The 12,895-nt window shown below is 33.1% G+C and overlaps 1 protein-coding gene across 4 annotated transcripts in view; it reads left to right on the top strand.

Moving 5' to 3' along the window:
• Window positions 1-12,895, top strand: part of SLIT2 (slit homolog 2 (Drosophila)) — a 362,556-nt gene that overhangs the window by 247,821 nt on the left and 101,840 nt on the right. For all 4 annotated transcript variants that reach the window (XM_011994270.1, XM_011994268.1, XM_011994269.1 and 1 more), the window contains 2 exons: window positions 5,447-5,518; window positions 6,013-6,084. In XM_011994270.1, the coding sequence (XP_011849660.1) occupies window positions 5,447-5,518; window positions 6,013-6,084 (144 nt within the window). The remainder of the gene's footprint in view (window positions 1-5,446; window positions 5,519-6,012; window positions 6,085-12,895) is intronic.

Raw genomic sequence — 12,895 nt, 5'->3', positions numbered from 1 at the left:
AAACTATAGTATATGCTGTAAACTTTTAATTCTTTAATATATTGTGCTGCATATTATATTTTTGATTGCATATATATACATATTTTTATTATTTCACTATTTTTGTATAAGAAAGAAAATACCATATATTTTTTCTACATCTCATGTAATTTTTAGAAAACATTTATGGTAAGTTCTATTCTCCCCATTTTTCAGGAAGAGAAACTGAGACACAGAGAAAGAAAATAGCTTTTATAAGGTCCAGGCAGCTAATCGGCTGCAGATCCAGGATTTAGTCCATGTCTATATAAGTGCAAAACTTATATTTTTAATCGCTAAATGACACACCTTGAAAAATTCTATGTATGTCTATAAAGTGTAGACATATCTCTTGAGGGCTATTGAAGATTTGGCATGTGGATGTTATTTTATATAGTTTGTCAAAATAACACAATTTTAAAACATTGAAAATAATGTCTAAGAATTGAATGCTAGAGAGCTGAAAGTGTCATTTAAAGTGCTAATACTGTTTAATGTCTTATAAATGTCTTTAGAACTATTTTTTAATTGCCCCATCATACACACTGCATGTTGTATACTCTACTGATGTAAGATCTGCTCACCGATAACCATTAGTGTATTTGATGTGTTACAGAGCCCATCAGTCCACAAGGGGCAGAATCAGACTTCATTGGACTAAAAGATGGCTGCACATAATTGACATGTTCTAAGAGTCTTTTGTATTAAAGCAGAGGGATATTTCATGATTTTTTGTTTTCTATAATTTTTGAAATAGGCACCAGAAAGTGTTATATATTGTTTGTAGTTCATTCTTTAGGAACTTTAAAGGCGTGAAGACATGTATAATGAGGTAGCAGTAATTAGAGAGCAAGAGAAAAAATTGTAGAAGTGGAAACAGAATGGGAAGAAGTCTTTTATTGGATAAACATACTTTTGAGTTATTTTTAATGGTGTAATTAGAAAACTGTCTTCATCTTCTCATATATTGAGCATGTAACTAAAATTTCCTTCTACATTTGAAAGAGTAGTAACAGCCATTGCTTTGGTTCCATGTATGTATGTATGTAAACACACAAACATGTACAGTGATAAGATGTTATGCAATCATTTCCATAAATTATGTGGAGAAAAAGGTGTTGGCTCCTCTTACATGGAAAAGTCTTTCTTGTAGTATGTGATTTACAGTACTTTCCTCCCCTAATCACTTTCTAAATCTATTTTTACTTTGAAACTCATGATACTGAATTTTCTCTGAAGGACTGGCATTTGAAAATCTCTTAATTATGGTGGATTTTATCCATGGCATGAAAATATATCTTAGCCATTATACTATCTATTTTTGTAATCCTGGAATGTTTTTAATTAGGTTCTTTGTGGAACAATGGATTCAAATTTGCACTCTATAAAATTCAGCAGCTTCTATGCTATTAAAGCACAGATTACAGGACAGCAATGCTAGAAAATGTAAATTTTATTTGCCCTTTCTTTTTACCTCAACCTGAAAACTTTAGTATTTCACTTCTTTATTTTTTATGATCTAAGTATGTTTTCTTCTTTTTGTAAGACAAAGGACATCATTTGAGATGTGTGTTGGTTTTAGTTTATCAAATATATTCTAAAGTTCTTACAATGAAAAGGACAAACTCTTTATTCTAAAGACCCAAACATTTGCAATAAGTACAAATTAGTTTATTGTCTGTCCACTAAGGAAGAGACAACAGGCATTTTGTAATATATTGCAATTTATTGTTTGACATCTGTCCATGGTAGAATATTTTCCTGCTTGAAAATCTGTCCCTCTGAATGACGGATGCAATTATGTTTTGCCTTAATGAACTGCTGAGACAGTGCAGTAAAAACCAATTCGCTGCTGAGTTAGTGTAAATAACAATGTAAACTGTATATCAAATACTTTTTTTTGGAACAAGATTGAAAATAGATAAATGAATAAAAGTAAACAAATCCATGGTACATGTCATCGTACAACTTTCTGTTGTACATGTAAATGCAATAGTTTGCAATGTGAAGATCAAGTCCTTGGTACATTGCAATAACAGATGATTCACACAGCATCACTCAAATGTGTCCAAAGTATTATTTTTGCATATAAAAATATAATGCCATTTTATCATGACTCCTCTTTGTTTTATAACTTTTTGAGTATGCATTTTCAAAAAACAAAGGCCTTATTTATTGTATAATTTGGGGTTTTTTTGCCTTCAATCAGTGAAATTAGTTGTAGATTAATTACAGAAATTATATAACATATATTTGAGTGTCATTAGAAAAATTAGTGATCATTACGATTATTCTAGTTTGAGACTTTAAAATAATAAATGAATTTTAAAATTTCCAAGGAATATCTTCAATTATATCAAATTATAGAATTAGTTTGGCCACATTTGTGAGCTCAGGCTATTGACATTTCAGAAGTCTCTACGCTGAATATAGCATTTAAAAAAGACTTATATTGGAGAAATTTGTTTTGAAATCTAACTGGAAAATAAGATTATTTATCAATAAAACTTCCACAAATGTATGAACATCTCTGCTTTTTTATTATCATTGAATTCCAGTCATATAGCATAATATTTTGGACAGAGTAGACATTAAATATTTCTAGGGTGAATGAACTAATTAATGATTATTGGTTTCTTTAGATTGTTTTCAAGAACCTGAAATCATATCTATGAAAAGTAGTGTATGAACTAGCTTTGCATTACTATTAAAAGAAATCTACTAGTCGCTAAGAATTATTATTTTTTTCTCATCATATCACTATGTTATTGTGAGCAAATCTTTAACACATTGAAATAATATTTAACTGGCCAGGATATGAAGTCTTCTAACCAATCAATAATATTCCATCTGTAGCTCATTTTCTCTGTATATTTATTGATTACATTTTAAGCTTAAAATTCTACTATAAGAACGAATAAAGGCCAAAAAGAATTTCTCTTAACTGTCAATCAAAACATTCTAATCAATAAAGTAACAAGCAAATGATTTACATGTCCTTTACTCTATTTAGAGCTTTTGGAAAAAAACTCCCTTTCTTACAACCTAGATAAATAATACAGATGACAAACTCATATTTCCATCATACAGTTTATTTACTGTCTTCTGGAGTAAATCTGCCCATTAGGATCCAAGAACCCAGTGAGCAGGGGTATGTGAAAATGAATAGAATACAGTGAAGTAAGAGCAGAGGAGTTAAGATGGTGTCCTTGGGTATATAGGAAAAGGCGCAACTCATTATACCTTAGAAAATAAGGAAAGGATTTAAAAGGAGGCCATGTTTTCGCTGTCTTAAAATAACTAAGCATTATTAATATCAATACTAGTATAAAAGTATCACTAACATACATGTCCAATAATAAGAAAGAATTGAGGAAATAGGATACGTTTCGACAATGGAATATTATGAAGGCATTAAAAGTAATGTCTTCCAAAATGTTTAATGATATAGCAGTACATGTGTGATATGAGGTTGGATGTAAAGACAATACACGCAATTTTATTTGCAGTAATACCTCAGTTACATAAAATACACTCAAAATTCTGTATGCAGTAATACCTCAGTTATATAAAATAAATATGCAAGCCAAAAAACGCTAAAGTAAAACTCACTGATCTGAGTGGGGCATTATGGATTTAGTTTTTAACCATATTTTTTACATTTTCCAAGTACAGTAAGCACCGAGGAGATAGTCTAGAGTGTCTCATCAAAACGGAAAAAGATTGTTAGTAATATCAAATGTTACAGTGAGTTCAAGAGCAATGAAAACTGAGGAAACCCGTTGAATGGTGAAATAAAGAGGTCAGAGAATGAACCCTGATACTGTTGAAGAAAAACCGTAGCACTGTGAGAAGGGCTTTGAAATCAGAAAAGACCAAAATTTTGGCAATTTGATTTAATGTCCTAGGGATAATTTGTTTGTTTTGATTTTATTTTCATTAAATGTTATGTGTATGTGTGTGTGTGCGTGTGTGTGTGTGTATGTGTTAAAGTATTACCAGCATTCAATAAAAATGAATTAATGTATATGACACATATATGGTATGTTTTCATGATATTTATTCATATTTAAATATATACACACATATACATATATATATTTATATTATATATATGCATATATTTTTTCAAATCCAGGCAGGAAAGTGGAACTCATGCTAGGGGAGCTTTATTTTCCTGTTGAAAATGAACTCTATTTTTCTGTTGAAAAACAGAGGGATTTAATATAGAGAATGGACTAAACAATTGCAGGAAGATAACAAGGAAAATACTGCTACCACCCCAGGGCTATAAAGACAGAAGAAGCTGGTATTTTACAAAATTAGAAGGTGGCACCAGCAGAAAGTAAAATTAGGAAGGAGACGAGACCACTTCTGTAGACATCCCGTGAGACAGAGAAAGGAAGACATACCCCAGCTTCTCCTCTCCGCCAACCCTTCACCACCCTACCAGTGTCTGTCACTGGCAAATCTCACAGCAGCCTGTTGGCAAGTGAGCCTGGGATATATGGTTCACTGGAGTCAGCTCTCTGGGACATAGAGCAGAATAGAGGCGAAGGGCATGGGAAATGATCATAACGATGTTTCTTTGGAGAGAAAGGAGGCTGAGAAGCAACATTTTTTTGATAGACTAACATATGTACCAAAGACTTCATGAAATCTACTGATTTGTGCGTTGATTCATAACTAGGTGGGTAAAATCTTGTCTTTCTCTGTTAGCAGGACCATAGAGTAGATGATATCAGAGTTATTTTCAACTCTGTGATTTTAGTATACCATAAAAATACTTCAGTGGTGCTCAAATGCACTTCGCTGCAGTGGATTTTATGTGAAATATTCACAAAATGAATCCACAGAGCCTAGACTGTCTTACTGAAAGTACGTGTAGCATATATGGATTTATAATTTAACATTCTACCTCATAAGAAGCTTCAAAATTAATTTTGTGAGTAGAAAATGATTTTTTAACCTATAATACACTTTCTGTAGAGGAAATAAAAGTTTTATAAAATTTAATATTCAACAGTAATTTGTGGAAGAGTTATGATTGTATCTAAAATATGTAATAGATTTATCCAGTATTTCTACCTATTTCTCTAATTTATGTTAAGGTAATTAAAATGTACTTCTAAGTTAGTTTCTTAAAGGTATTATTTCTTTTGTACAAAGTCCAGACTTAAATATTGATGGATATGTAGTACTTAAAAATCTGAATATTTTAATTATTTTTATAATTGCCTTGTTTTTAATCCCAATTTGCTTCACATTTAGGGACAGAAAAATTAAATTTAGTGCTTATTTTTCAGGAAAAAATATATCAGTCATGAAGAACATCAATTTTACTTCTTGACATCAGTCCTGAGCTTGAATTAAACGTGTCTGAAGGTTCACGTCTCCATTTAAAAAGTTGAATTTTTTTTCATTGCAGACGTTTGGAACAGAACACAATCAAAGTCATCCCTCCTGGAGCTTTCTCACCATATAAAAAGCTTAGAAGAATGTGAGTGAACAATATTCTACAATATATGTAATTTAAAAAATTAGACAGGTCATGAGACCATGCAAAGAAACCTAAGTATGAGTATATCAGTGTTTGACAGCTTAAATATTAAGTGATGTGACTGTCTGATTACTAGCTCTGTAATAATATTTTAATCTTAATATCTAAACTATGTAATTTTAAAGGTCTCTGTAATTTAGCATATTGATTCACACAAATGTGAATGTTTATGGTCAATATATTTTGCAAATATATTCAGATGTTCTATTGTCAAAAATAAGACATGGCATCTTATATGGGAAAATAGACAATGGTTATTTTTTAAAGCATGATTTCTTTTTTAAATTTCGGATCCCTCAGATGTTAAGTGTTGCACATTTTGTACATGTATTGATGAGGACAAAACCAACATTTAAAAGCCATACTTAGCTATTTCCACAGTAAATCTCACTGACATTCGATTGAATGTAACCTAACCCTATTTCTAATCTTAGCGACCTGAGCAATAATCAGATCTCTGAACTTGCACCAGATGCTTTCCAAGGACTACGCTCTCTGAATTCACTGTAAGTATTCACTGGGTCACTGAAGGAAAACAGAAAACCACAGCAAAGAGTGGCTACCTTTTTAAAATTGGGATTTCAAAATACTCTTAGGTTTTTATTGTGAATAATGAATTATTAATAATGTTAATTATTATTAATCATTACTGGATCCCATTATTTTTATGGAGGACTGCTACCTGTCACTAAAATTCACCAGTTTGATCATTTTGCTGTTAGGAGAGCAAGAGTCAGATCCCCTTTTTGACCATTTTTTTTATTTCTAAAAGAAAAAGAAAATATTTATTTTGGAAAGCATATAGCTAGTATCTAGGGACAATATCAGTCTCCTTTGAAATGCTAGGCAAAGTCTTGCTGAGAACACTTGAAGATGACCACTGAGAGGAAACCTCCACTCTTTTTCATCACCTTAATGCTATCCTAAAAGAATAAGCTTTTAATCTCTCAAAGAACAAAGATTTTAAAATATGACAGCTTTTTAATGTCAAGAGAACCTTCAGAAAGATAACTATGTAAATTAAAGAAGTTTAAATATATAGAAGCTGTTATTAATATTACTTCACACTTGTAAAAAAAATCTTCAAAAGTCCACCAAGTAACCTTTAGATCAGATTTTAAAATTCAAAAGTGGAAGCTGGCACATTTTTATTTTTTAAGAGCTGATACTCAGAGAAAGGTTCTTATTGATGTCAATTCCTGCCGAAATCTTTCAGATTTCAGAGGTCAGGGGTAGCCAGTGAGAATGCCGAGATACACACGTGCGAGACCCAGATAAACCCCTGGAGTTTGTGGAACAAATTGCTGGCACTCTTTCCAAGGGGAGAACTAGATCGAAGTGCTCATCTGGGCACATGAGTGTTCAGATTGCTATGTTAGTCTGTTAAAAAAAAAAAAAAAAAAAAAAAAAAAAAAAAAAACTACAATTTTATTTTTAAAAAGGAAAATGGAAAACTGTTGCTTAAGTGGCAGTATCCGCTTGGGTTCACTTTTGCTTTTTTTGTCTTGGAGGGTTTTGACTAGAAGAAGCACAAGATTAAAGGAACAATTGTTGGCAGAAAATATACAGTGTAGTCATGTATTGCTCTCAGGCTATACTGTCAGGTTCTAAAATAACTAGGTTCAATGTAAAACTCAGATCACCCAGTCAGATTGTCCGTAAAGTACTGTTAGCACCATTCTGAACAGTAATACTATCCAGAATAAACATTGACAACCTCCCCATCATACAGAAGGACAAAAGGCAAATCAGCATATCAGTTCCTGATTCTCCACAACTTTGGTCCTCAAAGATAACCATTCTATGTCAAGAAGAAGAGAAATCAGTGGGAAATTCTTATTTATATCAGCTTGCTTGCAGAGTTTGATAGTAAGCTCTTGCCTTAATAGTGTTAATTGACACTTCTGTGGTTGTAAGAATTAAAAGAAAATATATAAAGATATTTAAAAGTAAATTATAAATAGAACAGCTTATTATAATTTGTTACTTCTCTCAATAAATTACATTATGTTTGTTGATAAGCAGGTTCCTGTAATTAATTATTATAAATTATGTAATCTAATAAACAATAAAATAGTGTGTTGTCACTCTTTTTGCTATTTGCTAACACATATAAAATAACATGATTGCTACATTGAACTCTAAGGCCTCGTGGTGAGAGCACTCACACACCCAGTTGTCTTAGAAGGCTGTAGAAAAGCTTTATCTTTACTTGAGGATAAAGTAAACTGCAGTTAAGTGAGGGAGTTAAGTCACTGGGGTTTTTCCAGTTCAAAATGTAGCAATACGTGGAAGATTGCAAACTGTTTGCCGAAAGTGGAATACCTGCATAATACTGTAAAACAGATAAACTGGAAGAGAATCAAATAACTGAGTTATTTTAGAGAAAGCCCACGTGTCACCGCACATATTATTTTCCTCGTCATGTTCACAGTTTGAGTTCACTTTCCAAAGATTAAGTTATTTTCCCCTCCTTAAAATATATAACTACACATATTTGCAATACGTCTCTTCTTCATTGATCCACAGTTAATATGTTCAAAAGAAATGTATTGGGCCCGATTATGTACCAGGCCCTAGCAGAGGGTCTAGACATGCAGAGTGCCCAGAATACAAAAGTCCCTGCTTCATGGAGGAGACCAATGATAAACTGGCAAATGTATAGTATACATAAAATTTACCTATATTTATAGTATTACATCTATCTGTGGATGAAAATGCTATGAATAAAAATAAAGACAGAACAAGGGATAAGGAATGCTGTGGTTGGGGGGAAGCTAAAACCTTGAATAGGATGATCAACAAAGACCTGAAGAGTGAACTGTGTAGATAGTACAGATATATAGAGGAAAGGCATTCAAGACAGAGGGAACAGTTAAATACTAAGGACCTTTAGCAGGAGTATGCTAGATGTTTCAAGAATTAGCAAAAAATATCACTGTGACTGGAGAGTAGTGGGTGCTTGAAACTGAAGTAATGAAGAGAATGCAATTGTAACTACAGGTCTGGGACACTATAATTAGGGTGGGGGAGGAAAGCCAGTGAAAGCTAGATTTCCAGAAAAGAATTGTGCTGGAGATCATGATAGTGACCAGGAGTTAAAACCTTCCAGAAGGGAGCAGAGTACTTGGGAGTATGTAGTTGCAACACCTCTCTGTATTTAAATAAAAATTTTGCTTACAAGTTTCACTTACACCTGATACTTTAATACCATGCCTTTCTAGAACTGTACTCAAGAATATAGACAGATTAATTTAATCACTGCATTTGCTAAATACATGAAAATATTTGAAGGTGATATGATGCCAAGCACCTCTATTGCATTCTACTTAAAAAATAAAAATTTCAGCCAGGCGTGGTGGCTCACGCCTGTAATCCCAACACTTTGGGAGGCCTAGGCAGGCAGATCAGTTGAAGTGAGGAGTTCAAAACCAGCCTGGCCAACATGGTGAAACCCCATCTCTACTGAAAATACAAAAATTAGCCAAACGTGGTGGTGCATGCCTGTAATCCCAGCTACTCAGGAGGCTGAGGTACAAGAATCGCTTGAACCCAGGAGGCGGAGGTTGTAGTGAGCCGCGATTGCACCACTGCACTCCAGCCTGGGTGACAAAGTGAGTCTCTGTCTCAAATAAATAAATAAATAAATAAATAAAAATTTCAAGTTATGTAATCACCAAAATTGCATCTCTTAGAGACAAGTGGACTTGATTTACCTAATGTTTTTTATGTCCTCTCCTACTAAGAAATCCTATAACTTTTAATTAACATTATTATTTATTTTTATTATGTATTATGTAAAATTATAATGTTATATTAATATATTGTTACATAGTATAATATGCAATATATTAATGAAACAAAAACCAAACATTCATCATGTCATTTTATCTTCAGGGATTTTAAAATTTCTTTCAATGTGACATGAGCAAGATTTTTATAATATTTAGTAATAATGTCTTAAGAATTCAGCATACTAGTGTTTTTAGCATTGTCTGTAAACAGTTTTTGTTGTTTTCTGCTTATTACTTGGAAACGTCCTTCTATAGTAACAAAACGTTGTATCAATGTAGCATACTGCTAAGCATATCACCTTTAGGACACTAGGTGGCTATGTTCAAATCCTGGCTCTAGTACTTAATAGTTAGAGGCTGAGCTAGTTACTAAATTCCCTGGGTATTAGTTCTTCCATCTCTAAAATGAGGATAAAGTTATAGAGTAAACATCAAGAGATAATAGGTATGGCCATGGCAAATTCATCTCTTGACACAAAGCAATTTGTATGTTTCTGGATCTCAATTATTTCAGAGAATCAATCTTTATGCCCAAGGTCCTCAATGTATGATTTTTCTCTTTTCCCATTTTCTTCATTAGCCCTTTGTAAACTATTTTAATTCATTTACTCTAATTTCCTTATTTCTTGAACTAGCTCCCAAATTCCACAGGGGTCTACAGTGGAAGACTTGAACGCTGTACTTAGATTTCCGGCAACCTTTTCCTAAATTGCTGTTAAGTTTCCTGCCCAGTATCTTGCATTTTACTACAGGTTTTCAATGAAAATTAAAAGGTAGCACCTCTCTTTTGTCCTCTGCTTTATCTTTACTGAACTCATAAAAATCACTTCGAGTTATAACTTTCAAATGTATACGTTGTAAAAATTTTGTAAGTATAATTTCCCTGACATTTTTTTGAATAATAAAGCCTCTGCCCATGACACTTTTTTCATGATAGTCATCTTATAGGTTGCTATTTTGGACATTTTTTCCTCTTCAGTAGGAGTTGTCTTCTGCCAGCTTTCTTTTTTGAGACAGAGGGTCACACTCTCACCCAGGCTGCAGTGCAGGGGCGCGATCTCAGCTCACTGCAACCTCTGCCTCCCAGGTTCAACCGATTCTCCTGCTTCAGCCTCCCGAGTAGCTGGGATTGCAGGCGCCTGCCACCACACCCAGCTAACTTTTTGTGTTTTTAGTAGAGACAGGGTTTCACTGTGTTGGCCAGGCTGGTCTCGAACTCCTGACCTGGTGATCCGGCCCCCTTGGCCTCCCAAAGTGTTGGGACTACAGGCATGAGCCACTGCGCCTGGCCTCCGCCGGCTTTCAGCAAGAGCAGGAGAGCTCAAACACTGGTCACCAGCTATTGCTGCCTCTTACTGTCCTCATGCTGAAACTCACAAGGGCTAAACTGTGTTTAACATTCTTGGCCTTCCTTATAGCAGCAGGTACAAGAACTGCCTTAAAATTTCCCTATTGTTCCAAAAGACTAGTCAAAAAAAATCTCTATCAGAGTATTTGTATGTTGTACACATATAATAGTACATATGTATATACTGTCTATGTGGTATGCTGAACATAAGTCATGTATAAACTGTAGAGAAGATACTCAATTAGTCATTCTTGGTATTTGGGTGATATTATCCACATCCCTCATGTATTGATTTTCTTTTCAGCTGATTGCACTTTTGTCTTTCAATTTCTTTAAAACATTTCTTTTCCTCCAACAGTGTAGGACAAATTCTCACTGGCCTTCTCTTAGTTTATATCTTTATGTGATGATATTTCTTTCCCTCATTTTTATAGATTTTGGCCCTATTTCCTGGGCTGTCATCCAACTTCTCTATCCTGGTCTTTGGATTTTTTATATTTTAACTTATTTTCCTTGCTGTCATTTTGATCTCATTGCTATGTAAAATACTGTACCCAGCCCTAGTCCTGCTAAACCTTTTTGGAGAAATGTCATTCCCATCACATTGAGTATTTCTTTATTATTCTTATGGTTAATACTCCATACAGCAATAATACCTATACAGATAGATTTCCTGCATCCTAGTGTAATTTTCTCCCTTTTTGCTGTTTACCCACTTTGTCTCATTACAATAGCATCTGTTACTTTTTAACATGGTCTTAAGGAAAACAATGATTTATTGGAAAAAATAATTCCACAATACAAATACGATGCATCTCCTAGCTTGTTCTCCTTTCTTGCTATTTGGGCCAACCTTCAAAGCAAAAGTCTCAAGTGAACAACCTACTAAATTGTCTACCCCTTGATCCTCATGCAGGTTCTCCACAATTTGTACACATCTTTGTTCCTTTCTAAATTGCAGTGGATTCACAATATCAGACTCTTTGACTATTCAAAATTACTCTTTTGGATTTCCCTTTGAAGCCATATCTTCTTTATCTCAGTCATATCAGTGCCTGAGACATGGGCAGATGATGGGCATTCAAAAATGACTATTGAATTGAGCACCAAACTTAGAATCTGGCTACGTTACTGGCATGTAATAAGTGCACAATCTCTATTGCTGAGTGAATGAATTGAATGATATTGAATTGAACATCCCAAATTGGTGCCATCTTAATCTACTCATTTGTGTTTCCTAATGCCCTCTCTTCCATTAATCTTGACCTCAAAATATATATCTATTCATGCTTTACCTTTTCTGATTCCCTTTCTGCCTCGTTCTTGACAATATAGAATCCTCTCTTTTGTTCTTTGATTTTTAAAATGGTTTCTTTTCTAATTGATTTACTTTTCTAAAGAAATCTACGTTTTCTACAAACAAAATTTCATGTTCTGTTTTATAGTTATATCATGGAATCTAAAGAGACGAATGGAATATCTCTTTACACTATAATAGCACCCAGCTTTATTTATTCCTTTGAGGATTTTCTTCACGTTTTATAATATACCTTACCTCTCTGTGACATTTTGAAAAAGGAACAGCTTTTCTCTCACATATTCATTTCTCTTGTATTATTATTTTCTTCCTTTTCAAAAAGAGATTATATACTGCTGCCAAACATATCAATTATTTAGATTCTCATTTCAGCTTTTTCTTTATATGTTATGGCAACCATTTGTTTATTTCCCAAAAGAATATCTCTCTGATCTTTGAAAATAATATATGCTTATTTTAGAGATATATTAAAATACACAAAAATATGTAATGTAAATTCAAATCACCTCTGGATGGCAAATCATCTGCCATCTAAATATGTTTCCCTTTTATTTTGTGCATATATGTATATATTTTTTAAACAAAATTAACATAATACTTTAACATGCTTCTTTTTTACTTAATGTTGTATGTATCATGAGGACTTTTATGTCACTACGTACTCTTCTATTCTTGATTCTACACTTAGCATTCTTCTTTGTTATATATGGTGTGCTCTTATTACATATGAACTGTGTATGTGTGTGAGTAGAAAAACAACTTAAAAGGAAACATTTCTATGAAAAGGCAATGCAAGTGGAAATTATGTGTGTCTGTGTGTGTGTGTATATATATATATATATATATATATATAGTGT

The sequence above is a fragment of the Mandrillus leucophaeus genome, unplaced genomic scaffold (genome assembly GCF_000951045.1).
Source record: "Mandrillus leucophaeus isolate KB7577 unplaced genomic scaffold, Mleu.le_1.0 Scaffold449, whole genome shotgun sequence".
Classification (NCBI taxonomy): domain Eukaryota; kingdom Metazoa; phylum Chordata; class Mammalia; order Primates; family Cercopithecidae; genus Mandrillus; species Mandrillus leucophaeus.
The sequence above is the reverse complement of the archived record's forward strand: the minus strand, read 5'-3'. Positions and strand labels throughout refer to the sequence as shown.